We start from the raw sequence: 26,949 nt of genomic DNA, 5'->3' as shown, positions 1-26,949 counted from the left end.
TACTTATTTTGGAACGGAAGGAGTATTAGATGCAGGAGTACTTCTCGACTCCCAAATCTATTCGACTTGATTGTGGTTAATTAGTAGCAGGAATTTAATTTTGATTAGTGCTAGTATTAGTTTTTTGAGTTTTGAGAAGAGAGAGAGAGTCGATGTTGTTTAACGTGAATTACAAGGAGACACTGGCTTTAGGAATCGTGATGGTATTGCAGTTTGAAGTAGAATATCAAGAAGCCTCTTTTGGAACCGAGGATTTCTTTGAGGAATTTTACGGAAACCGAACAAATACTTCATGCGTTTGAAAGAATTCTGGAACACGGCTTGTGACCTAAATCAGCCAAGTGATTCAGCAGCATCTCACGCAAGCAAAGCCGCATCATTTAGGTCAACTACGCACTTGCAAGCCAGAATTCGTTCGGTCACCGTACTCTCTCTCGCAAATTTCTTCCTATATTAATTACATTAAGTGACCTCCTTCCGTCATTTCGGCAAAAAAAAAACTTGCGAAATTTCTTTCTTTAAAATGCATTGGTCACACATGGATGGACCGTATTGCCAAATTGTCTCAAAATATATGCAAATTCTGGACAGGATGACCTGGAAGCCAATTGAGCAGCCATATATTGTCATTGGGAATATTTCTCTTGCAAGGCATACACAGCCACGCCGTAGCCATAGTCCAGATGTAGCGCAAAAGAAACCATAGAACAACATTATAGTTCTACACCTTCATTTTACTTGCAATTTTGCAAACATATGTACACGGTTCTGGTACTAAATCAAGTATTCATAATTAAAACTGAGAATAGGAAACATTGCTGATACATACTCCCACAATTGTTTATGCATGCTGTAAAGAGTCTTTATTCTGCATATATATGTGTAGCTCAGATAAAAGATCTTAACTTTGAACCATGTTTTAGTTAATTTGTATCTGCAGCTCAGATAAAATATTTTAACTTTGAGCCATGTTTCATTTAATTTGTAGTATCTGCCAATGCTTGCTTTCTCTTGCCACCGTTGGATGGGGGCCTCAAAATTTGTGAGCTGAATGGTACAGTTCAATGTAGTCCAGGGCAGGCCGGTTCCAGGACCAGTCTTGCTCCATGACCCTTTTGCAGAGGGAGTGGAACCAACCGCGGGCTTCAAACCAAGAAGAGATTGCTCTGCAAAAGGGTAGCAAACATTGCATGAATAAGATAATATATGATTGAATTAGGGAAGATAATTCTTCTTCTTTTTTTGTTTGCGATTACATGGAAGACACATAAACAATAGACCACCAAGCACACAAACCACACGGATGTCACATGATGAATTTGGCTCGGGGTTCTGTACGATTATGTTCAGCTCAATTGTGCATTCACACAATTGTGAGGTGTGGATGTACTTGCCTGTTCAGGGCGTAATCCACACCATTACAGTCAGCTCCATCAAAGCTGAACCCATTTGGTTCAAGGCCTAGAACTCGAGCCCGGTCTTTGTCATGGTCTACGTCGAAAACAGTGTCGTAAAGTCCTGCGCATGAAGAAAATAGGATTCACGTTCAGCTCATGATGTCCAAAGAAAGGAGAGAATGAATCATAGGAGTACCAGTAAGCTATCTATGTATGTAAAGCAGTTTTATGGTCCTTGAGGAGGTCAGTAAGAAAGCTCATATATGTACATGTTATTATGTACACTCACCTCCGGTTTTCCGAACAATAGGGATGGATCCATAGCGCATGGCAACAAGTTGAGTCAAACCGCAAGGTTCAAAGATGGATGGAACAAGGATGAAGTCAGAGCCAGCATATATCTGTAGCAGAATCACTGAAATTATTAGCCAGCAACAATTTTTTTAGACCAATTTGATGGTGTAGGATATTGGAACTGACCAGGTGTGAGAGAGGCTCGTCATAAGTTAAACATAGTCTAACCCTGCCATGGTTTTCACCATGAAGACTATCAGCCAATCTGCAGAAATCACTCTGTATCCGAGGATCTGGAGCTGAACCAAGCAAAACCACCTAAAAAGCAAACACATCACTTGTTTCAGATAGGTCGGCAAAAATAATTGCGAAAGGGAAAAGCAAGTTCTAGGGAGACACTAGAAGATTGTCATCAAATGATTAACCTGTCCATTGCGTTCAAGTGTCCGATGAAGTGCATGTTTAATGAGGTGGATACCCTTCTGGGCTGTCAGACGAGTGATGATTCCAACAATGGGGACATCAGTCTGCTGCAGTCCAAACCTCTGCTGCAATGCTCTCTTTGCAGCATTCTTGCCTTCAACCACATTTTCAGAAGTATAATGCATCTGACATAGGATGAAATAAGCAAAACATGAAAAATGTTTGGGGCGATACTGTGGCATCAGTGTGCATTTGCACTTTCAATAATTACATATTAGGGCAACTATCACAAAAGTATTAGTTAAAGTGATAATCTTATGAGTGCGCATAATTGGCAACCCAAGCAAACTTTGTTTTAGTTTACCAAGATCAAATACATATGGACTGGTAGTTGTATAAAAATGTATTCGACTATCATGACTATACCGGGATGAAGTTATCAGTATATGGATCCCAGATATCTGGATCAATTCCATTGAGAATTCCATAGAATTTTCCACGATGAGGAGCTATGGCACCATGACCTGCGACTTCCTTTGAATACGTGTGAGAAACCTGCAAGGTATGGCAAGACAGACATGAAGATGTTTGAACATATGAAAATAATTTTATTTTTCATATAACATGAAAATGCACCAAACTAGATGATAAAACTCTTCAAGATAATCAGGCACTCACAGTTGTGGCTTTGTCGCAGTATGTCATTGCTTTTCCAATAAAATGTGCTCCAAACTCAAGATTATGGATGGTAAATATAATCCGGGCAGTTGCCAACCTGGATTCTGCATAGTGTTCCTTGTATAGCCAGGCAACTGGTGCACTTGACCAATCATGGCAGTGTATTATATGCTGTCAGGATGATAAAATGTCACTCTTTTTGAAAAGAGGAGTAAAGTGAATGTAAGGTGAAAAAGTGACTGGGAAAGAAAAGGCTAATGCAGCAAATAAGTCAGTGACTTAAACATGTTTTGACATAATGAAATGCAAGCATGGAAAACAAGAACGTGAAGAAAATATCAAGAGGAAAAAACAATATATTTATTACCAAAAGTAAAAAATTCTCTTTTATCACTGATTTTGGACTTGGAAGTTTTCAATTAGAGAAATACTTACTGGAGAAGATCCACTCTGAAGGAGGAACTCTAGAGCAGACTGACAGAACAAGCCAAATCTGCCAGCATCGTTCCCTCCATATACCCATCCACCCCCAAACATCCTGCCACAAGATATGCCAAATTGATTATTCTGTGAAGCCTCCTACAAGGAAACAATCTCCAAAACAGTTCCTGCGATAACTGAAATCATCATACAGGAACTGAACCAGTCAGGAGTAAATAATTATACTAGCATGTGTATGAATTATAGTACAGTGTGGTGTAATCACCTAAGCCCTGGTGCATCTTACAAATGTTCTTCTGTCAATTCAGCGCCATGAAGTTGTGTAGAGAACTTGCAGTTCATGGATATGGTAGAGCAAAAATCGAAATAAATATAAACTAGCTAAATACTAATGCTACCCAAGCAATTTGTGTTCCCAGTAAAGGCCAATATAGGCTGAGAAAGGGCAAGGCCAGGTTGTTCTCAGATCTCCTGATTTGAGCTCGAACCAGCAAACTCTTTAACCCTGGCTAGGTCCTTATGCCTAGTCAAAGAGCTGAATAGGTCACAATTGTTTGGTCAAGGTTAGAGGACTAAAGATACCAATTCTAATAACTGAAGTAGAATCATGATCAGTGCATAACATTCTCAAAAAAATCACAAACAATTTTGCGACCCAAACTAAGAAAAAGATTTGCATATCTTCGTATTAAGGGAAAAGATTTAAACCACCATCCATGCTAAGGAGCGGCAAAACACATTACATGGATTCTCAAAAACAATTTTGCAATCTAAGCTTAGAACAGAACTATTCTGCTCAGACTACCAGCTGAGGCAAAACATGGAAACAAAGAAAGAGAATGATATTGAAGACTAAAAATGAAAAAAAAAATCGAAATCATTATACTTCTGGTGGGTTGCATTTGGTGATTGTACCTTTAATTCTTATATTTAGATTTCAGATTTGTATCACATACTTGAAAAAAAATAATAATATGCATACTGCAGTGGAAGGAGGGATCAAAAGAAGTAAGGGCCTAAACTGGCCAAGGTTTGAATAACTGGTACTACCTCCGTTTTTTAATAGATGACGCCGTTGACTTTCTCACATGTTTGACCATTCGTCTTATTCAAAATATTTACGGAATTATAATTTATTTTGTTATGAGTTGTTTTATCACTCATAGTTCTTTAAGTGTGATTTATATCGTATACATTTGCATAAAATTTTTGAATAAGACGAATGGTCAAACATGTGAGAAAAAGTCAACGGCGTCATCTATTAAAAAACAGAGGGAGTACTAAGTTAGCTCTTGTACTCGACAGGAACCAACAATTGGTTTTTAGAAGGATATCATACCCTGCATCTTAGGCTTAGTGAACTGTGCATTAGCTAGTATAAGGATTAGGGATGATGGTTTTCGTGAAACAAGAGTAATAGACTAATAGCTATGTTTGTGTGAAGAATGAGATGCAACATACCCATTTTGAGGTTCCAAGAAGTAAACAGACAGGTCTTCAACTAGTCCAAACCACACTTTAATTTCTGTACCACCCAAAGAAAAGCTTTGGCGTACATGCAAATTCTTCACCTGCATTGAAACGGATGAAACATGGTTCATACAAGATATAAAATCCACTTTTCTATATTCTTGAGTTCTCTGCTACACTTGACAAGTCCTCTTTGCCTCCATAGTTCTTGTGCATCAAGGACAAGACATGAAAAAGTTATTTTTTTTCAAATAATACAAAATTTAAAACTAGAACTGTATATGATATATTAAGGTACATTTCAAATATTTGACAGCAATCCACATATCTAACACAAATCCTAACTAACTGAGAAAGGAAGGACAACACGGAGCACATCCATATACAGTATCGTAATAGAATCTCTTAAAATAGAGAGCTCTTCGATTTGAGTTTCTTAGCGACAAAACCACCACAGAAACCAAAAATAAATAAATAATATATTATATAATAGGAGAAACATAGGCTGTTGTGCTACTTGAACTTACATTGCTTTGATTCATAAAATTATATTTCGGGAGAATAACCTCAACATGATGGCCTAACTCTTGAATTGCACGTGAAAGACTTGTGACAACGTCAGCAAGGCCTCCAACCTGTAATTGGAGATTACAGAGTATGGCATTACTTTATGCACATAGAAATAACAGATAACTTGGCAAGTGTTGATGTCTAGCACTGTTGCTAGCCACAGAAAATTTTACATGGTAATATGGCTTACCTTTGCAATGGGTGCCATCTCAACCGCTATATGGACAATATGAATGGGAGGCTCCTTTGCATTGGAACCAGAAACAGGAATATGATAGTCTGTCCCATTCCTGTTGTCATAGATTCCACCTTCTTCCGACTCAGAGAAAACAAAGTCCATCATATAAGCATCCGATGGAACACTAACTGGAGAAGGAACATAACAGGGACTAATGAATATGGAAGGGAAAAAATGTATTACACTGTAATATTGAGTAAACTGAACGATATACCAACCAAAGTTCCAAAATAAGTTAAACATAAAAGGTAAATTTTGACAGGACATTATTGAGTTTAATCACCAAATTGCCACCTTTTACCAAGAGTTGAGTAATAATCCAAAGTAGTTTGAAATTTTGAGCTCTTCTGGGTTAGACTGCGATATACTAGATATTATAATGAATTATGTCTACAGTAAACCAGCTAGATTTTTTGCAGTTATAACATCTAGAAAACTCCAGTTACAGAATTGTCGTAGCTCATTTAGGCACTAAACTAGCTAGCTCTTCAGAATAGTATAATTATGTCACCTTGTGATTCAGGTTTCAAAATTGGTACTAGATACCATTTATGGATCAAAGTTGGAACATTGCTAGACATATACTTCAACAGTGCTTGATCAATTAATGGTCCAGTAGCACTTAATAATATATATTAATGGATAAAAGTGCACATCAGTACATGTATCATATAAATCTATCAGCATTAAAAGGAACAATGTAACAAGTCAAGCTCAAACCTGTCGCTTTTAAGTGACAACCATCTTCTGTTTTCACCATCTTCTTGGGTGGTAAAACACCACTTGGATGCATCCATCGGTTAAAGGACCACCTAAACCAAACCTCTGGCTTTCCATTTAGCACCGTATTAGAAGGATTATATAGAACATCCACAGTTGTTCCAGCACGTATTTCAAGTGGTTCAGTATAAACAATGTGTTTCTGAGAAAGTAGAAACATTCTCATAGTCTTTTCCTTCATCTCAGATTTCATTTTTGCTCTTTTCTCAACCTGTACAAGCAAAAAAGTGGGAATAGTAAGCCGAAGGACTTCACAACATATATCTGATGTTCAAAACATCAAGATATATACATGACAGTGAACAACTACATTTTTCCTTGAATAATATAATATGGTATAACAGAAGTTCCAATAAATAGTGCTAACTGCTAACTGGGTGGGCCATCAATTCGTTTGGTCAAAACAGTCAGCTTAAGGCACAAGTTCAAAGTGAAGAATGATCTAACTGGTCAAATTAATTATGGTATATTTGAAAGAATACTGAGTTTGGATGAATTTTATAACATGTCTTAGGATGTGAAATAGTAACTTATTTGGTCAAAAACATCCCCGCAAAAAAAAAGAAGGTAATCGGTTGGTCAAAAACCTGATTTCACATGTGAAGTTCATTAGCTCTACGCAAGTTAATTACAAATAGAACAATTGCTAGAGAATTCGTCAGCCAACAAAATACATCAGAACCATGTTGTAAAACTCTGGATCAAATAACCAAGTCCATATTTAAAGATTCTATTTTGACTGACCTTTATTTTAATAGCTTCCTCCCGTTCTCTGATCTCGTGGAGAAGCCTTGTATAGATACAGTTTTCCTCTTCAACCCAATATTCTTCGTTAGTCATGGCATTTGGAAGAATAGCATGAAAATCTTGTCGACCATTGTTGTCATAATTCCTTGCATTTCCAGGTGGCCCGTCAGCAAAAACCCAGTCCAATACAAAGGCCTTTTCAGGTATATGAACTGTTTAAAACGAAAAGCAATGCATTACATATATTCTTACCCAAGTAAACCAAAAAAATAAGAGTGCAAGATAACTAGAACAAGGATTTTTTTTTCTAGAAGCCCTACGCTAATGTGGCAAAGTATCTTATGATGCTCTAATATACTCCTACCCAAGTAAGAGAAAAATGTGTAATATCATACCATTAGCATACCACCAATCACCATTTTCGTCATCACATTCGACAAGTCTTTCAACAATAGAGAGTCCATCAGTCCAACTATTGCAACCACCATGCATCCAGATCTCAGTACTATGCATAAGCGGCCTTGAGTTTCTGTTATAGTACAATCTGACAGTGTCCCCTTGTCTATATGTGCTAGGCTCTATGTGCCACAAATTATCAACATGTGTTCTGGCTGAACTCAACAGATTTTGCAATTTGTTCTTCTTCAACTCTATCTCCTTCTTAGCCTGTTCCCTGGCAGCTTGTTCTGCAGCCCTTTGTTCTCCCATTCGCTGCTGCTCTTCAGCATGCCTCCTCCTTTCAGCTTCTTCAGTGGCAACTCTCTCAAGTTCTCTTTTCTTTTCTTCAACCAAGAACTCCTCAAAGGAATCTTCATCCATTGTACTTTCTACTTGCAGCACAAAATCATTACTATCATTGTTATCATAGACTAAACGACCATTGAAGAACACAAAGTCTAATCTATAAGCTTCCTTGGGTATGTGCAGTTTGCAAGACCACCAATCCCCACTCAATTCACTCTTGTGCAGTCTTTCGGTGAAAGGCCTCCATCTCCAACTATTGAATGCTCCTTTGATGTGGACATCAGGCTCATTCGCCAAAGCCGATAGGTTACGATTCAAATATACATCAATTGTCGAATTAGCCTTCACTGCCTCTGGAAAAACGAAAAGCTTGTTACCCATTGAACAATTCTGGTCAGCAAGTTCTTGGAGCATCCTTCGGAGTTCTTGTGGGTCGATATTGTCCTGTGGTGACTCCTGGATATCTGGAGTCAAAGAGATTATATCAACTTCATGCTGCTTTTTATAGGCGATTGCCCTTGCTTCATCTTCAACCTGTGAAAGCTCTTCTTCGAAGAGCATATGTGGCAAATCATCGTCACCACCAGATTTTTTAGATATGCCATCTCTATCCTTTGTTTCCACTTCCTTCAAATGTAGTGGATCATGTCTCCGAACAATAGAAATTTGCTTTGATTGACTCTCTCTAGGTATAGCAACAATTGATAGATTTTGTTCGCTGACAGCAACAATTGATAGATCTTGTTTATGAAAACCAACTATTGATTGTTTTTGCTCAGGCACACTAACAATTGATCTGTCTTGTTTGCGGAAACCAACAATTGAATCATCATGCTTAGTGGAACCAACAATGGATTGAATTTTTTTAGGAACACCAACAATTGATTTGTCTTGTTTATGAGAGCTGATGATTGATTGATTTTGTCCAGGAAAACCCACAATTGATCGGTATTTTTCAGGGGAACTAACAATTGATTGGTGTTGAAATGGGAGCCCAATAATTGACTGGCTTTTCCTATGGACACCATCAAAGGACATGTTTTGCTCAGGTAAACCAGCAGTCTGTTGGTCTTCTTTAGAGAGTTTAGCAACTGATTCCTTTTGTTTATCAAAAGTAATAGCCATTTGCTCCCGTTCATGAAAATCTACCGTTGATTGGTTTTCTGCATGCAAATTAAAAATTGATCCTTCTTGTTGATAAACGCTGGAAATTGGTTTGTCTTGTTCCTGATCCATGACAACTGACATAAGTTCAGGCTTTAAACTTACAGGTGTTTCATGAATGGTCTTGACTTCTATGAATGCTGAAGACAACATTGGATATCTGTGATGTTTAGTCCCTTCTTCAACTACATCATCATTCATAGAATCGATTGATATCTGTTTACCTACTAAATCCATATCAAATGTCTCATCTTCAACTCTAGCTTCATCAACTGCATCTGCTTCCTTTTCTGTTTCGGTGATTGAAGCATTTATTGAGAAATCTACATCAACTTCATCATCCTGAGCTCCACCCATGACAGGCACTTCTTTATATATTGCACTGCTTAAAGCATTTCCAAGCAAATCCACCTCAAATGTGGCTTCACCTGTTTGAGCTTCATCTACCACATCCACTTCCTCATGTGTTGAATTGCTAGAAGTATTCCCTAATAAGTCAACCTCAAATTTTCCATCATCAGCCCGAGCTTCATCCAACACATTCACCTCCCCATATATCGGAATGCTTGAAGCATTTCCAAACAAATCAACCTCAAATATGGCTTCATCGTCCCAAGCTTCATCCACCATATGAGCTTTCCCGTGCATTTTATTGTTTGAATCTTTTTCTAATGAATCAATCTCAAATGTGAAATCATCAGTTTTAGCTTCATCCACCACATCCACTTTTCCATATTCTGCGCCGCTTGAAGCATTTGTAAAAAAATCCACCTCAAATATGCCTTCATCAGCCCAAGATTCATCCACCACATCTGCTCTCCCATACATTACATTGTTTGACGCATTTTCTGATGAATCCACCTTAAAAGTGACTTCATCGGACCGAGGTTCATACGCTCCATCCGCTGGCCCATACATTACAGTGCTTGAAGTATTTCCTAATGAATCCACCTCAAATTTAACTTCCCCATATGTTGAACTGCTTGTAGCATTTCCTGACAAATCCACCTCGAGTGTGTCTTCTATAGCCTTAGCTTCATCCATCACATTAACTGCCTCTATCATTGAATTGTTCGACGCGAGCGCAGACAGATCCACCTCAAATTTGTCTCCTTCAGCTCCAGCTGCATTTATTGCATCCACCTTCCCCATTGTAACACTGTGCAATGCTAATGAATCCATCTCAAACAAATCTTCTTTAGCTTTAGCTCCATCTACTACATCCACCTTCCCCACTGCAGCACTATGCAATGCTGACAGATCCACCTCAAATAAGTCATTTTCAGTCCCAACTTCATTTACCGCATCCACTTTCCCCACTGTGGAATTATGCAAGGCTGACAAGTCCACCTCAAATACATCATCTTCTGCCCCAGCTTCATCCAACATATCTACTTCCCCCATTGTTACACCGTTCAACAAATTTCTGGGCAAATCATCCTCAAGTATATCTAGCTTAGCTTCATCCGTCGCATCCACTTTCCTCATTGAACTGCTTGAAACATCTTGTGACAAATCCACTTCAGTAGTATCTAACTTTTTCCACTCTGTTGACTCATTACGTAGTAATCTGTTGTACGTATCAAATGTTTCTTCATCACTATTAATATGTTCTCGCTCCTGAATACTTGATTCAGCAGCAATTCTCGGAGCATATCCCCTAGAAGAAGCGACTTCCGTATGAAGGGAAATCGTCCTCTTTGCTTTCCTATTAGGACAGTCTGCATGATATAATTTTAACAAACATGACCTTAGCATAGCAAATAAGAAAATTAATAAAGCTTTTACGAAGCTATCCTACACAAACCTGAACTTGAAACCATGCATCGAACAATTCTGCTTCCAGTATATCTCCTGGTCATTAAGAAATACTGGAAAAAGAAAAGAAAGTAAATATTGTAGCTCAAGATGTTTCAATAAAAAGAACTTACTCCCTCTGTCCCCTTTTATTAGTCGCGAGGAATCTGTGCTTGTGAGGGGGACACAACTCCCAAACGACAATTATAAAGGGACGGAGGGAGTATTGAATTATTTGAATCAATATTGCTGTTTTGAAATATGTAGGTTATTTTACTATAAAAAATCTATGCCTCTCAGATCCTCAATATAAAATTATTGAAAGAATTCCTGTCAGAAAAATATTTAAAAAATTATACTGAATTGCACTCCGAAACCATATTTCTTAGCATGTCGGTTTAGAATGGATGATACCCTCTCACATTAATGTAAATGCATAATGTTCAACTGTAGATAAAAAAGGGGGTGCATAATGAGCGGTATTTTTCCTTACAAAACAAGAACCCAACAAATCAAAACAAGAGGACAAGGTCTTTTAGGCTTCACTTCAAAACTGAACAGAATTAGCCCAGATGAGGAAATCTTTCAATGATTATGCAGACCTAAATATACAAGTACTTGGGGGGAAATTTTAACAAATGGAGTAGAATTAACTACCTTTCGATCTCCAGAAGGAACTTTCAGTCCCGTTGTTTTAACCTAATCTAAATTTGAGAATTAAGATCATTGACCACAGAAATATTTCCCAAAATATTTCAATCAAATCTATCAACAACCGTAAGAAAGTCCAGGAAAGAACTCCCCATAACATGAATTTCCCCTTTATCACCAGAGTATGTTCCCAAGATGAAATGAATCAAAACCACAGGAAACACAACCAAAATATTAATATTTGAGATCATGTAACTGAGTAAATAATCTTGCATGCCCCTTCAAAAGGACGAACACTTGGTGGATCAAGCAAATCAAGAAAAGCAAGAGCAGCCGGAATCATGAACTTCTTGAAACTGAATCATACCTGCGCGAGGCCACCACCGCTGGCACTGCTAGCTGGCCGGATGACGACCTTCAGCCTGCTCCGAGGGCATAGAAGGCTTTGAGGCCGGAGAGCCATCTCCATTGCCAAAACCTCCTAAAGCCCGCTGAACACACCACCTAGCGGTGCCTCCTCTGCTTGATCTCTATCTCTCAAGAAGAACTAAATATAGAACACAGGTACAGCACATGAGCACATCTTTAGTGGAGTTTTGCACTGTCCTGACAAACACCACACTGAGAACCTTGTTTTTTTCTTATCTTTTTTTATTAAACTAATTATGATCCTTCCTTTCCGTCTTGGCTTCTACCCTGTAGTTAGTTTTCCTCTGCTGTTTGTTTTTTTGTGTGCACACAAGGAATATGTAAGTGGCATACTGTGGGCCCCGTGGGCCACCTGGTTGCTCATGAGAGGCATGAGTGTGGACAGTAGTGTTCTTGTGAATTGTGTGCTGTTCTGGAACATTCCATGTGCCTCATGCCAACAAGTCAAGCAACTTATCACTGAAGTTATACGTAAAATTATGGACATGTTTCAAAACCGCCGAACCTATTTTGGAAAACCATTTACCCTTATGTGAATGTTGAGTTAAATCTAATTGAGTATTTATTTTTCTGTCTAGGTAGTTCACATTTGTAGATACATAATCAGATGTAAGTGGAGATTGTTGTCACATTGCCAGGTGCGTTAACATTACTCTCCTTTATTTTGACTTTGCCTGCATGATTTTTTCTTTATTACATGTATTCTGATCAATTTGTCATTTGAACCTCATTTAGAACAATGCAAAAATAAAGTAGGGACTATAAAGGATTCAAACCTGATAAAAAGTTTCCTATGTGGTCCTTTTTGGAATGTATCTCATAGTTCTTCTAGAAATCTCCTATTTCACAAATGTTTTCCATTGAGAATTCGTAGGCACGCCCAGGCCCTCACCTTCTTAATTTTCATGTGAAGCAACGAAAATCATATTTTTACTTATTCTTTTGTGTTCTATTTTTGAAAAAGTATATTTAACCCCTAAGCGTGGTTAGCTTACATAATCTCTAGTGTGGTCATGCTCGTAGTACCATTTACACACGACAAGAGAGGCAAGTTATAATTGGTTGCGTGACTTCCAACAGTAGCCTTGGCTGTTTGATTCCAGCGCAGAAGGAGATGCCGTTACGTTTAATTTTCCAGAAATCAAGTTGTCAAACAAAATATAGCTAGAAGCCATTTTGGTGGGTGGCGGAGTCATGTTCTAGCCATTTATGTGCACACACAAGCCCGTGCGTAAGCGTACGAGACCGGGAATGTAATTATCCGGGTCTTCAAATTTCTAGACATGTGTAAAGAGAACCAATTCTCGTGTAGGTTTAGTAAACGTGTCGTGTCTTAATGAGACATCAAAATGTGGAAATAAGGCATCAAAGTACAGAAATACTTTCATAGCTTATCTTGAAGAGTAGCATGATGAAACCCCTTAGAGCAGTTTCTTCACAAATTTCATGTTTTCAGTCTTGAATGGCTATCACCAGAAATGCATCAACACTCTGACGTTAACATATGACAGTTCGATAGTTGTTTGCGATATTTATCGAAGCACCCAGAATCAATTCAACTTTCAGACGATCTCATAGACTTGCCAACGCAACGAAACGTGAATGAGATTATTGGAATCAATGGAAACCATACCAAACTGGTAAACCATGATGGGCAGCTCCAGTTTGAAGGGTCCTCCCAACTCCAAGAGCTCCAGTCATCTCCATTTGCCGCGTGTCAACATGCATCAACAATTCACTACATCAGGCACTCAACAAAAAAAGCAAGAAAATAAATTTTGCTTTTCGTCATTTCTTTTTTCCCTGAACTGTTCATCCACATCCACAAAGCCCCAAATCCAGTAATAACAAAATTCCCCGTGTCATGAATAGATTACCAATGTAGCCAACAAAATTAACCGCAGTCAGTGGTAACGCCCAGAATCTGGCGCCCGACATCAACACACAGGCGCATATCGGTGTCGGCGGAGGTGAAGGGCTGGCGGGGAGACGAGCGGCGGTGAAGCATGCGGCGGGAGTGGAGGTGGCGCCGGGCGATGGGGATGAAGTAGCAGGAAGGAAGGCGGTGGGGGGAAGCCGGCGGCGGGCGGCGGTGAAGATCGCGGCGCACGGTGGTCGGCGTCGGCGGCGGACGGCGGCGGTGAAGGAGTGAGGGGGACGGTGGCCGGCGAGGATCCGGGATGTGCGTGTCGATTTGGTGGTGGGCTGACTTTGCCTAAGGTGGCCGGCCTAGTCATGGTGGGCCTGGATTTAGCTGGGCTTTCGTGGGCTATGTAGCCCAATTACTAGCCGGAAATGGGGGGTTGTGTAGTAGATCAATGGCGGGACTACCTAGATATCTTTCGACAGATTCTTTTCTTAGGTCTCACACAAATTTTCAGCCCTAGGATAAAAAACAAAATAAGAGACATGATGTTTCAACACATTTTCTAAATGATATCACTCGGTTTTTATTTCTTACGTGGTAGGCCTGCAATGCACCGATGCATCCACGGAAGATTGTTGGGCTAGGGAACACTTGAGTATTCAGGCCAATTTGCAACACAAATTATCTAAGCGACGCTGTTTAGCATATCCTAATAATTAGAAGACTGAATCTAATTTAGAATTCAAAAGTTACACTGTAAATTTTTAAATTACACTGTAACATACAAAGAAATTACACTGTAAGTTTAAAAAATTACAATGTAATTTTTAAGAATTACATTATAGGCTATAAAAACAACACTATAAAAATTCATAAGTACTCGTATACCGACACGATAGTTAACTCATTCAGAATAAATATAAAAATATGGTAAATAAAAAATAGTATGGCTCTCTAGGGATTAACAGACCAGCTAAGCATCTAACGGCCACAAAACCGAGTGAGGCGTAAGAAAAAATCACGCGACAGAGGAATAGCAAAATCGATCAATGGCTGGATCCATGGCGCCGAGCTTTGCTGAAGACCGAGCTATATCACAGGCTCACCGCCACAGAAAAAAATTTCATAGTAGATTTATTTTAAAATATCATATTAATTTAAGCTTTTTTATTTTAAAAAATAGTAACCCTATATTCCTATATATCTATAAAGTTTATCCCCACTAAGTGTAGTTAATGCTAATTCTTTCTTCTCTCATGAAGCCATATCTTAATTTTTTTAGCCTTTGGATGATTCATCAATGGTGTAAATTGCATCTCTTCACATCACCTCCATTGTTTTTAGCCTTTGGATGATTCATGAAGGGTGCAATTTGCATCTCTTTTCCTCAAAAGGCACACATACAACCAATCATTTAGAATCTTTGGATAACTGATAAACGTATAAAAATATATAAATACATGAAAAAAATCGTATAGTAGGTAAGAAAGAAAATTTTAGAACTCATGTCTATTATATTATCGCGCAATTCTTCCGCAGCAACGCGCGGGATACCTATCTTGTACTTAATTAATCATGTGCTAATAAATCGCTCTTTTTTATGGGCACGAGAAATTAGTTTCTGACATCAATACATCATCTGCCGAAGCTGAATTAACACAAAGGCCAAATATTAATTACTATGAGTGACATTCGGTTTGTAGGAATGTAAGTACAGGAACCAAAAAAAATTTGAATCCTACAAGATGTAGATAGAAAATTTTTCATCCACTCAAATCTTGTGAAAAAATCCATATAGATTGGTGTGTTGTTTTTACCTTTTCTATTTCTATGGATTAAAATTCTTCCAAAACTGAATAAGCTCTTAAGCCGAGATGAAACATTTTTGGAGGCATGTCACAAGGGCCTTCGACTGAGCCTGTCGAAATAGGCCAACGATCACTGGCTAGGGGAAGGCGCCGATTCACGCATAGATAGTGGCTTCGGCGAACCTGCTAGGCGAAGCTAGAAGCCTTCACCACTAGGCCAAGTGCCTTCGCCTCAAGGCTAAAGAACCCGGGGTTCAAAGGGGCCAATTCGCTAAAAAGAGACACATATTGCGACTTACAAAGAAACCCATGGTTAAATTGTCTATAGTTACCTTTCTAAATATCTATATTATAAGGGTATCCATATAAATCCCCTTCTATACTTATTAAGCCTTAGGGAGACCCAAGGGGTATATACTTAACGGGGGATTTCCAAAAAAAAAATCAATATTAATATATATTGTTTTACTCTTCCACCAAAAGTGAACCACGCTATTGGACTAACACAGTTGTTATTCAGTAACAAAACCTTTTCCATTGACCGTCCATCAGTACATTAAGAGAGTCTACCTTCGGCCTCTCGATGCTCATTTCAAATGTGTGTGAATATAAACTGTATTTTGCATCCCACATAATATTTCCTCCGTCCTAAATTAAACTTTTGTATATAAATGAGATAACCAAAAGTTTTAACACGTATGTTCATATTCATATATACAAAAGTAAACTTAATTTAGAACGAATGGAGTAGGCGTTAATATGTATTTTTTTTCAATGTACTACCAAATCAATCTTATCGTCCAACCTCCTATATTAGTGGATGCGTGAAGAGGCCAGGAGAATTGGAAAGGTTAGTCGGAATATCTTGTCCTCCTTGAGCTGTGAGAGATGAGAACCTTTCGCTTCCCGCGCCGGCATGCATGCATCATGCATGCATGCAGGAAGAATGCTGCCCGTGACCGATCGATCGAAGAGAAGAAAACGAGAAGATGTGGTTGACTGGTTGGTGCTTCGGCCTCTCGAGTTCTGGGATACTGATCTTAATTTTTAAAAAAAACTAATATTTTCATCAAACTGTCGTAAATTATATATTTAAATTTAAATTGTTGTATCACAAACTATAAAATTAATTTATCATAAAAATATAGATTTAAGATAAAAAATACATAAGATTATTGATTAGATTGTAAATTTTTCGTAAAACTATAGTCAATCTAATCACGAAACTACAAAGTTTATAACCCAAATAAAATGGTAGTACTAGGGATTTAAGTTCCAAAATTTACAGTTTTGTGATAACTTTAACATTAAATCTATAGTTATAATAATTAGTCTTAAATTTATAGTTTTATGATATAATATTTTAAATATATAATTTTCTTATACTTTAGGACCCGTTCGATGCTTCAAAAGGATAAAAATTTTTGCGCACGCGAAATGAGAAATCTCATTAACACATAATTAATTAAGTATTAACTATTATAAACTTAAAAATGGATTTAATTGCTTTTTAAAACAAATTATACATAGAAACATTTTTAATAAAAACATTATTTAACCGTTTGAAAATCGTGCTAACGAAAAACGAAGTAGTTGAAATTTGAAGTTGAAAAAAGAACTGACCCAGGAGCGAAACTTTAAGGACCATATTAGCTATTCTCCCAAAGTAATACTAGTAGTTTTGTAAAAAAATTACTTGAAAAAAATTAATGCGTGTGAATGGAAACAGGATTGCATTCAAATTTACCAATCAATCGATCGATCTTGCCGGCCTATATATAAATTGAGGCCTAAATCAACCTTCACCAACGCCATAATTTCAGCCTTCATCTCAGCATCGATCGCCTTGCCTGTTTACCTCCCCGTGAAATGGACGCCTTGCCGGCGCCGTCGCCGGAGAAGACGACGACGAGGGACTGGTCGGAGCTGCCGGTGGACGCGCTCTCGGTGGTCTTTGCCAAGCTCGGCGCCGTCGAGGTCCTCATGGGCGCCGGCCTCGTGTGCCGCCCATGGCTCGACGCCACCAAGCTGCCTCACCTATGGCGATGCGTCGACATAGCTGTCATGAAGAAGAAGAGAGCCGTGCTGTGCGTCATGGCGGACGAGGCTGTCAAGCGCGCCGACGGCCAGCTCGAGGCGTTCATGGCGGGAGCCTTCGTCACCAACAAGCTCCTCAAACATGTAGGGGACAGGTATATGTATATCACCAAGTTTTCTCTCAAATTCGCACGATTAATTTGGATCGAATTTTGAATTTACGGTTACGTTTAGATCCCACCCAAAATTTTTCACTCTATGACATTGAACGTTTGAACTAAAAAATAATTAATTACACAGATTACATCTAATTTGTGAAATAAATCTTCTAAGCCTAATTGCTCCATGATTTAATAATGTAGTGCTACAATAAACATTTACTAATGATATATTAATTAGGTTTAATAAATTCGTCTCGCGGTTTACTGACGGATTTTGTAATAGTACCCGAACATCCTAACTCTATATAATACCCGATGTGATACACCAAAACTTCTGAATTTTCCGTGTTCTTATGCAGCTCGCCCACTCTCAAGAGGCTAATGGACTCGCCCAGATGATCGCCATGGCTCCTCTTCTCGAGGAGCTCGTGCTCAGCTACTGCCGCAAGGTCCGCGGCGGCGGCGGCGGTGGCGTCTACGCCGCCGTCGCCGAGGCGTGCCCGCGGCTGAGGCGGCTCGAGGTTCGCAGAGACCCCGCGTGGCGTGACGACGACGGCGGCGGCGACCACCACCGCCGCCGCCCGCTCGGGATCGCGGCGATGCGCGAGCTGCGCCACCTGACGCTCGTCGGCGTCGCCGGCGTCGGCGACGACGAGCTGGCGGCGATCGTGGACGGCGGCTGTCCTCACCTGGAGGTCCTCCACGTGAGCGAGTGCCCCGGCCTCGCCGCCGTCGACGTCGCCGCCCTGCGCGCCAAGTGCGGCGGCGTCAAGTGCGGCGGCTTCACCCCTGCGTCGCGGCCGCCGATGACGACCAGCCGGCGACTGCGCCGGCGGAAGTCCGGCGACTGTCTCGCGACCGCCGGCCCAACCGGAAGTACTACGGCCCAGATTGGACCACCTGAGAAGTACTCGGCCCAGTTAAGGCCAGCTACAGTGCTATTCGCTAATCGCTACTAGTAGTACACTATATCTAAAGCTTTTTTATGTGCAAAGTGCAGGTTGCATCTGAAATCGAAAATCTTAATTTTGATATAGATATATTCAATTAGAGATAATATAAGAAATGCCATTGACAAGCGTCTAAATCCAAAAAATATCACCGACAAGTATGAGTTATAAGAAATGCTATTGTACAAATGATTGTCTCAAAAAAATAACTTATTAATATTAATAATACCGATTTTTAGTAATGTGACAAACAAAACAAACTCTTGAAATCGCAACTCGACCAAAGCATACCAAATTTTGGTAATTTCGAAATCTTCTACTCACACATCAAAATTTGGTAAGGTCTCAAACCAAAACAAGACCTCTACATTTCTTGACTGCCCTAAATGAAAGTCATTTTACTCTTCCTCCACTCTTTCCTAAATGCAAATCATTTTACAACTATTAGATCCTTTTCAATAAATGAGTAATCTTTTTCTGATGTAGTTTAAATGAAGGGTAACAAAATCATTGAGATTGTTATCTTAATTCTTGTGCACAAGTCTAAAACGACTTACATATGGAATCCCTTAATACCACTAACCAACGGAAGTAGATATTAAGCACCGAACAATGCTCTCTCTCTACTTGTGGAAGTCAAAACTCGGTCATTGTTCATCTGGCTGTTCCTCAAAATGCAAGCCCAACTCAAATTTAACAGTTGGTACAAAAAAAAAAAACTCAAATTTGAGCTATGGTTTTGCCTTTCCTCAACCACAGAAGTGACAAATTTTCTCTTTATTGCTCTTAACATTACATGCTCACCATAGTTGTGGTGTGCTCAGGAAAATCCGCATCAGTAATTGGCCACTTGCTTGTGCTTCAGTGCTCTCCAACCAATATCGCGCCTGAAGAATCCTTCAGGCCAGTCAACAACATCTACTGCATCATATGCTCTTGCCCGTGCTTCCTCAATGTCTTTGCCCTTAGCCGTGATCCCGAGCACCCGGCCTCCGACAGCGACAAGATTTCCATCCCCATCCAGTGCTGTTCCAGCATGGAATATTTTTACCGCGGGCGAGACCTGCTCGGCCTTCTCGAGATTTCTTATTACAGTCCCCTTCTTATAAGATCCGGGGTATCCTTCGCTTGCCATCACAACCACCATTGCCATTTCAGGTGACCAGGTTAGTGAAACATCGCCCAGTTCCCCTCTGCACGCAGACATCAGAACCTGTGCTAGATCGGATTCTAATCGCATCATAAGAACCTGAGGTGCAAAAAAGAAGTATATATCAGTAGAGAAAAGTATAATCGAAATTTGATGGTAAAAATAGTGAACAGTTCAACTAGATTGCTTAGCAGCAAAAGAACAAAAACCCGATCTTATCTGGAAAATCTATAGTTGGGATACGTACCAGACAAGCAGAACGAATATGCCACAGGACTATCAATCTATTCATGAAAATGCAGCCCACAAGGGAATCTTGGATAATTGGGCCAGATGCTGGATGAACAATTCAGGCTGAGATAAACAACTACTACCTCTGGCCATAAAAATATAATATACCTTTTCAATTGACAATCTTCATGATTTTAACATTTTGCCTTTGTTATTTGCCAATAATATGCATAATTTTAAAAGTCTATACTCTAAAAGCAATTTTACTTCAAAGATAAACATTTTAGTAGCCAGTCAGAATTGTTTAATCTGCACTGGTATAAATTCGAAAATTTCATACATCAAACGGTTGGCCATCACTAACAAATATGCAAAAGTAGATAAAATTTGAAATTTGACCATCACTAAAATGACACAAAAATGCACCAATCATTGCACTACAGGAATGAAATCTACTCAGCTTCTTACTAGACCCCCTGTAGAGTTTGACCTGCTAGATGCAGACCAGGGTGTCAAAACTGTAGAACGAGAAAAATTCTGATGATAAGACACGCATGTTTGTTTCATTCTATTGTCCAATAAGAACATCTTAGCCATAGTGTGATCAGAGGAACCAGAATCCAAAATAGTCATGCAATTTTGTTTTACTATAATGTCCAACAAGAACACCTTGGCCAAAGCATGATCAGATAAACCAAAATCTAAATTATAATAGATATACATAGTTTCCTAATAGATAGTGCATCATTGAAGGTTAGAGTTTATAGATAGAGAATCACTAACCTGGCATTCTGGGTCACCGAATCGTACGTTGTACTCGATAAGCTTAGGCAGACCAGATTTCTTCTCAATCATAAGTCCAGCATATAATACACCAACAAACTTGCATCCTTCAGCTGCCATACCTTGAACTGTTGGGATTATTATACTATCCATAATTGTGTGCTTAAGCTCTTCTGTCACTATTGGTGCAGGGGAATATGCACCCATACCACCAGTATTTGGGCCTACATCACCATCACCAACCCTTTTGTGATCTTGTGCCGATTCAAGTGGCAATGCATTTTCACCATCCACTAATGCAAAGAAAGAGGCTTCTTCACCCTCCAGATATTCTTCAATGATAACCCGTGAACCAGCAGAACCAAATGACCCTTGAACCAGCATAGAGTCTATGGCTTCAAATGCCTCATCCAAAGTCATAGCAACAACCACGCCTTTTCCAGCTGCCAATCCATCAGCTTTGACAACAATAGGGGCGCCTTGATCTTTGACATATTGTTTAGCTTCTGCAGGATCTGTGAATGTGCGATACTATAAAAGAAATATAAGCACTTATGTTACCATTATATTAACATATCAAATTATACATATAGACTTATGTAGAGGAGCTCTGTTTTTCCCTATCTTTTCTAGAACGTTTACAGTACAACACAATGACTTTATTTCAAAACTCAGGCAATCCCAAGGGAAATTTCAGGACATATGGGCAATGCTTAAGTACAGTTCACCTAGAAAGCTGAAGATATATCATTAACTCTGAGATGATTACTTATATTGTCTATAACTGATATACTATCAAGCAAGTCAAATATGAACTTGGTTAGCAACCTTGTAACAATACAAAGGAAATATCAGTGTGATTATGCCTGAAATGATGCATCTTTGGTTCTTTCTTAAACATGGATATCACATCAACCAAATTTAGGCACCCCGTACTCTCATTGGAGCAAATGTTCATTGTCCCAGAAAGATTAAACTTATAGGGCTGAAAACTAATGTAAAAAGAAGGTACCTTAGCTGTAGGAATATTGTACTTATCGCATAATTTCTTCATAAAGTCCTTCGATCCTTCTAAAGCCGCAGCTTCTGAGGAAGGACCAAATGCTGGTATCTCAGCTTTCACAAGGTCATTCACAAGACCGGCAACAAGAGGAGCTTCAGGACCTACTACAACCATTCCCACTCCCCTCTTGCAGCAGAACGCGATAACGGCATCGCTATCGGAGACGTCTAAGTCCGATATACAGGTCGCATCTCCAGACTGAGCAATACCTGCGTTCCCAGGGGCGCATAGGACCGCATCACAAGACGGAGAGCGATTCAAGGCGTAACAGAGAGCGTGCTCCCTTCCTCCACCTCCAATCACCAAAACAGTTATCCTCTCTTCTGAAATGAAACAGGAAACAGGAAATTAAACCATTGCCCCAGACTTTGCATCTAATAACAAGTTCTCTCGACTAACTCAACGACAAAGTTTCATCTCATAGCGCATTGGGACTTTGGATTTTTCTTTTCCATAAACATAAACCACCTGAAGAAAGAACAAAATAAGCTGAGCTAATCTAATACTACTTTACCAGTAAGCAGGCTAGCATCAGCCAATGATGCCTTCAAGCTTGAGCCCCCGCTGTTTGAAGCCTGAACAATCAATCGAGAACCGGAGGCGACACGGCGCATTGCGACAGAAGAGCAACTGCCCATCCAAGCCTGAGGAACAGGGCAAGACACTGAAGACTTCCATCCACTGCAGCGATGGCTACCGGCCAGCGCGAGTGCCCCATGCCGCCTTGCAGCGAGCTTGAGTGGAGCCCCGACGCCGTAAGCGGCAGCAGCAGACGCCATGGTTCTTGCTTATCCGGAGACCGAGCTGACCTACCAAGAAACAATCGATTCAGTCCAAGAACATCGATCTTTTGTGTTTCTGGCAACTCTGGCAACAAGTTGCAAGGGGCTCACCTCTCTCTGTGATACGAAGCAGCGCGACCTAGGAGGAGACGCGGAGCCTCGCCGGCGGTGATGAAGCGGCGGCCGGATTGGGAGGAGGAGGGGGGCGAACTGCCGGACTGGTGCACACCACCGCCTCACGGTCTCACCGGGCTCAGTAGGGGCGGCGGTGGCGGGAGCTAGTGGGAGCAGCAGCGCGGCATGCTGCTGGCCGGCGGAGCAACAGAGGGAGAGCGTCGAGGCACGGCTCGCCGGCGAGGAGGCGGGAAGCCGACGCGACTGGAGCGGAGCGGCGGCGGAAGCGGCGGCGGCGGCGGCGCGAGTAGTGAGCGAGCGGCGTTGATGGGGGAGTAAAGCAGCGATGGGCTGGGCCGGGTTGTTCAGTGAAGGCCCAAATACCACAACATGGCCCACCTGGAGTGGCCATCCACAAAGGAGGATAACTTTCCCTCACACAAAGAAATTGGATAACTCCATATATAAAAAAAAAAAGAAGAAATCCAACAGGAGGGCTAATCCAGGAGATGAAGAACACTATCCAGGCGTTTTTTAGATCGTTTTGTGTGACGTTTTGTCCACGTGAGTGTAATAAAGTAGCTCATGGTCTAGCTGCGATTGGTTGTAATGAACCCGAGAATGCCAACCTCCTCTGGGACGGCATCCCCCTGGGTTCGAGTCTCTGGTTGATGGTGATTCTGCCACACCAAGGTTATAATGGAATCCTATGATTCCAGTAAAAAAAAGAAGAAAAGAAATGGGATAACTTTGCATTTAGACCTCTCTGCTATAATATGCCTCGGTATGTTTGATATGTGAAGAAAAGTGAAGAGCGAAAAGTTTCTGAAAAGTTCGGAAAACATGTGTGTGAAAAAGGAGTTTTTTTTTTTATCGGTGGAACTAAACAGAGCCAAAAGCAAGGTTCTCAGTTCTCACCGCCATAGATGGTTGTGTCAGAGCCCAAGTTGTGTTATCTGTAGTTTGGATCTCCAGTGGTACATTAAACATATACACATTTTACAAATTTATAAATCTAAGAGTTGGTTACCTTTTTTTTTTCCTTATAGAATAATATTCCCTACTTTTCACGATACTTATATTTTAAGTTGCTTAGTTATATGTATTAAGATTTGAGAAGAAAGAATATAATGCTTTTAATTTATATGGAAGAGATATATGTTTAGGGTAGAGTAAGGAGAATTTGATTGAACGATGATTGAAGTAAAAATACAATTGTTTTAAGACAAATGGATTATCTATTTATAATACTAGTACTAGGGCCGTGTTTAGTTGCAATTTTTTTCTTCAAACTTTCAACTTTTCTATTATAATAAAATTTTCCTACACACACAAACTTTTAACTTTTCCATCACATCGTTCTAATTTCAACCAAACTTTTAATTTTTTTAGTGTCACAGCCTAGCACTATAAAATATCTTCCGGTTGGTAAATCCACATCATACCCGTATTGTAGTCGAAAGGACATTTCTTCATCTTTTCTGTGACAAAGAAAGCTCTTCCAGATGTTAGGGCCCATTTAGTTCTCCAAAATTTTTTCCTAAAAATATCACATCGAATCTTTGGACACATACATGAAGCATTAAATATAGATAAAAAGAAAAACTAATTGTACAGTTATAGGGGAAATCGCGAGACGAATCTTTTAAGCCTAATTAGTCCGTAATTAGCCATAAGTGCTACAGTAACCTACATGTACTAATGACGGCTTAATTAGTCTCAAAAGATTCGTCTCGCGGTTTCCAGGTGAGTTCTGAAATTAGTTTTTTCATTCGTGTCCGAAAACCCCTTCTGACATCCGGTCAAACGTTCGATGTGATACCCAAAAATTTTCTTTTCCCCAACTAAATACACCCTTATTACTACCAAAGAACACCGATGTGAACACGTACCTGGAAAACGAGAGGAATATCGCACGCGGCACGCCATTTTCCACTGACCAGCCAAGCCAAAAAAAATACAGGTGTCATACTGCCATCACATTGACACGCCCCAATTTATTCCTCCCCCATCATACACACATCGGAGCTCTTGCAAATCCATCCAATTCTTTCCAATGTGCGCCCACATCATCGCACGCATCCACGTACGCCTGCCTTTGCCCATCGTACGCACGCAATTACTACGCAGGACTGGTGGAAACTGAAAACGGCTCAAGGGACCTAGAAACATCATCTCCTGAAAAACAGAAGTTTTATTAGAGCAAGTTTAATAGTATAGCCAACTACTAGTTCCAAACCATCTTTAGCAATTGTAATAGCCAATCCATATAATAGTTGCTTACTATACTATTAATAGTCGGTCCCACCCATCATACACACATTACGTCTTAGAGTCCGTGCTACAGCTGGTTACAGATCTGTAGCACGCTGCTCTTATCTCTCTTTCTTTATCTTTTTAAAATATGTTTATAGTTTGCTTATAGCCTGCTATTGTACCTGCTCTTAGGCTTGAGTTAGAGAGCAACAAGACTTGAAATCTTTCCTCCATGCACGAAAAATGTGATAATTTATTAGCGGATAATTAATTAAGTACTAACTGAAAAACTTATAAAAATAGGTCAATATGATTTTTTTAAAAAAACAATTTTTGCATATAAATTTTTTTAAAAAAATATATGGTTGAGTAGTTTGATAACATATGCGTGAAAGACGAGAGAATAGAGTTGAGAAAGGTGGGATTTTGAACACAACCTTGATTTTCTGGGCGACCGATGGATTCTGCTTAATTGTCAACGTAACATCTATATGAGCAGCTGCAAAATTAGACAGATTCGTGTAGTGTAATTTTTTTCTCACATGGCTATCTGTGTTAACTAGCCTAATCTAAAAACACAGTCTCATTCAACCTATTAAGCCAGGGGTATAAACGTTCAAGAGAAATAAAATGGAAGAAAAATGATTCGGAGATGCAGAAAACAACGAAAGTGACATCGTAGCGAATACTCACAATTTAAGAGTGGTATTTGAATCCCTTATTTAACGATGATATTCTAGAAAAGCCAATTTTTATGCGTGACAAACATGCAAATTTTCTCTTTGAAAATACCTAAATGGTGGTGTATGCCACCACTCACCACCAGTGACATGTGGGTCTCAAACAATAAGAATTGTGGACTTATGTTTCGTCCTCGGCCTCAATAACCAAACAAGTCAATTTTATTTTAAAGCGAGGCACCAAACTAGTGATAAAATACTATATGAAGATTTTACAATGTGAGTAATTATATTTTAGTTTCTGAGACTTTAAGATATATGTATATGATGGGTTCTCCTTTTTAATTTCAGTTGCAACCCCATTCAGCTAGTATAAGTCCTGGTTTATTTCCTAACATTTTCTTCAAACTTCTAATTTTCTCATCACATCAAAACTTTCCTACATACATAAACTTTCAATTTTTTTTTTCAAACATCTAATTTTAATCAAACTTCCAAGTTTGACATGGAACTAAACACACTACTCACTCCGTCCCAAAAAAGACAAAACCTGAGTTTCTGTGTCTAACGTTTGACCGTTCGTCTTATTTAAAAAAAATATGAAAAAAATTAAAAAGATAAGTCACACATAAAGTATTAATCATGTTTTATCATCTAACAACAATGAAAATAATAATTATAAAAAAATATCATATAAGACGGACAGTCAAACGTTGAATATGAAAATCAAGAGTTTGTTTTTTTTTTTTTTTTACGTAGGGGGTAAGATGGAAAGAACGGAAAAGGACGAGCATGCAGGTTTGGTGCATGATCGATCGTGATGGGCGGGGTTTGCCGTTAGGATTCGATCGATCTTACAGGAGAGTACCGGTTGCAAAGCGTGGAGTATACTCCTACGTGCGTAGCGTTTCCATAATGGGCATGCGTGCGTGTATACCAGTCAGTCGAGTCGGTCGGTCTTATCCGGCCGGGGATAGCGAGTTCGGCCTCACTCCGTAGCAGTAAGTTTCGCGCACGCACGGCCTACCTCTATACGGACGATGACGTGACGGAACGGAGCTTCTGGATTGGTATTATCTGTCAGGCTAAATTCAGAAGCTGGAAAGATTTTTTTTTTACCCGGCTAAACTTCACTGTAACTATAATTTACTATAAAAATTTCATCGTCAATTTATTTAACAATATTAAATTTTAATGCAGTTTTCATGGGTGGGCGGGCGCAAGGCGGTGGCTACGTCCCAGGC

General features: G+C 39.6%; 2 protein-coding genes and 1 pseudogene across 7 annotated transcripts; 1 reads left to right on the top strand and 2 right to left on the bottom strand.

Moving 5' to 3' along the window:
• Positions 1-759: 759 nt before the first annotated feature.
• On the bottom strand, positions 760-14,014 carry LOC127781782 (soluble starch synthase 3a, chloroplastic/amyloplastic). 4 transcript variants are annotated; one of them, XM_052308821.1, is made up of 18 exons: positions 13,701-14,014; positions 13,457-13,524; positions 11,762-11,941; positions 10,754-10,817; positions 7,434-10,667; positions 7,036-7,250; positions 6,232-6,502; positions 5,464-5,639; positions 5,231-5,338; positions 4,695-4,804; positions 3,228-3,330; positions 2,793-2,963; positions 2,541-2,669; positions 2,117-2,299; positions 1,878-2,009; positions 1,687-1,798; positions 1,395-1,518; positions 760-1,166 (listed from the first exon to the last, which is right to left on the bottom strand). In XM_052308821.1, the coding sequence occupies exons 3-18, from the start codon at positions 11,861-11,863 to the stop codon at positions 1,034-1,036; spliced, it is 5,367 nt and encodes a 1,788-aa protein (XP_052164781.1). In that variant the 5' UTR covers positions 11,864-11,941; positions 13,457-13,524; positions 13,701-14,014; the 3' UTR covers positions 760-1,033. The 4 variants fall into 4 exon arrangements, with proteins under 4 accessions (XP_052164781.1, XP_052164779.1, XP_052164782.1 ...); XM_052308819.1 differs by having other exon boundaries at positions 13,457-14,014; XM_052308822.1 differs by having other exon boundaries at positions 11,762-13,524.
• A 3,314-nt stretch (positions 14,015-17,328) lies between these two features.
• On the top strand, positions 17,329-18,655 carry LOC127781175 (putative F-box/LRR-repeat protein 23; annotated as a pseudogene).
• A 391-nt stretch (positions 18,656-19,046) lies between these two features.
• Positions 19,047-23,104, bottom strand: LOC127782817 (phosphoribosylamine--glycine ligase-like). Of its 3 annotated transcripts, none has more exons than XM_052310084.1 (5): positions 22,767-23,104; positions 22,388-22,682; positions 21,823-22,193; positions 20,811-21,341; positions 19,047-19,895 (listed from the first exon to the last, which is right to left on the bottom strand). In XM_052310084.1, the coding sequence occupies exons 2-5, from the start codon at positions 22,650-22,652 to the stop codon at positions 19,482-19,484; spliced, it is 1,581 nt and encodes a 526-aa protein (XP_052166044.1). In that variant the 5' UTR covers positions 22,653-22,682; positions 22,767-23,104; the 3' UTR covers positions 19,047-19,481. The 3 variants fall into 3 exon arrangements, with proteins under 3 accessions (XP_052166044.1, XP_052166043.1, XP_052166042.1); XM_052310083.1 differs by having other exon boundaries at positions 19,049-19,895; positions 21,823-22,196; positions 22,388-22,677; XM_052310082.1 differs by having other exon boundaries at positions 19,050-19,895; positions 21,823-22,196.
• Positions 23,105-26,949: the final 3,845 nt, after the last annotated feature.

Source organism: Oryza glaberrima, chromosome 8, assembly GCF_000147395.1.
Source record: "Oryza glaberrima chromosome 8, OglaRS2, whole genome shotgun sequence".
Lineage (NCBI taxonomy): Eukaryota > Viridiplantae > Streptophyta > Magnoliopsida > Poales > Poaceae > Oryza > Oryza glaberrima.
The sequence above is the reverse complement of the archived record's forward strand: the minus strand, read 5'-3'. Positions and strand labels throughout refer to the sequence as shown.

What these genes read in the sequence shown, in the direction of transcription:
- LOC127781782 (XM_052308820.1), bottom strand. Translation starts at nt 11,863, where the DNA reads ATGGAGATGGCTCTCCGGCCTCAAAGCCTTCTATGCCCTCGGAGCAGG. An exon ending in TTGTCACTTAAAAGCGACAG is followed by an intron (nt 5,640 to 6,231) that starts GTTTGAGCTTGA and finishes TTCCTTCTCCAG; the next exon opens with TTAGTGTTCCATCGGATGCT. An exon ending in ACGAGCCTCTCTCACACCTG is followed by an intron (nt 1,799 to 1,877) that starts GTCAGTTCCAAT and finishes ATTCTGCTACAG; the next exon opens with ATATATGCTGGCTCTGACTT.
- LOC127782817 (XM_052310083.1), bottom strand. Translation starts at nt 22,652, where the DNA reads ATGGCGTCTGCTGCTGCCGCTTACGGCGTCGGGGCTCCACTCAAGCTC. An exon ending in ACAATATTCCTACAGCTAAG is followed by an intron (nt 21,342 to 21,822) that starts GTACCTTCTTTT and finishes TTTCTTTTATAG; the next exon opens with TATCGCACATTCACAGATCC. An exon ending in TCGGTGACCCAGAATGCCAG is followed by an intron (nt 19,896 to 20,810) that starts GTTAGTGATTCT and finishes TTTGCACCTCAG; the next exon opens with GTTCTTATGATGCGATTAGA.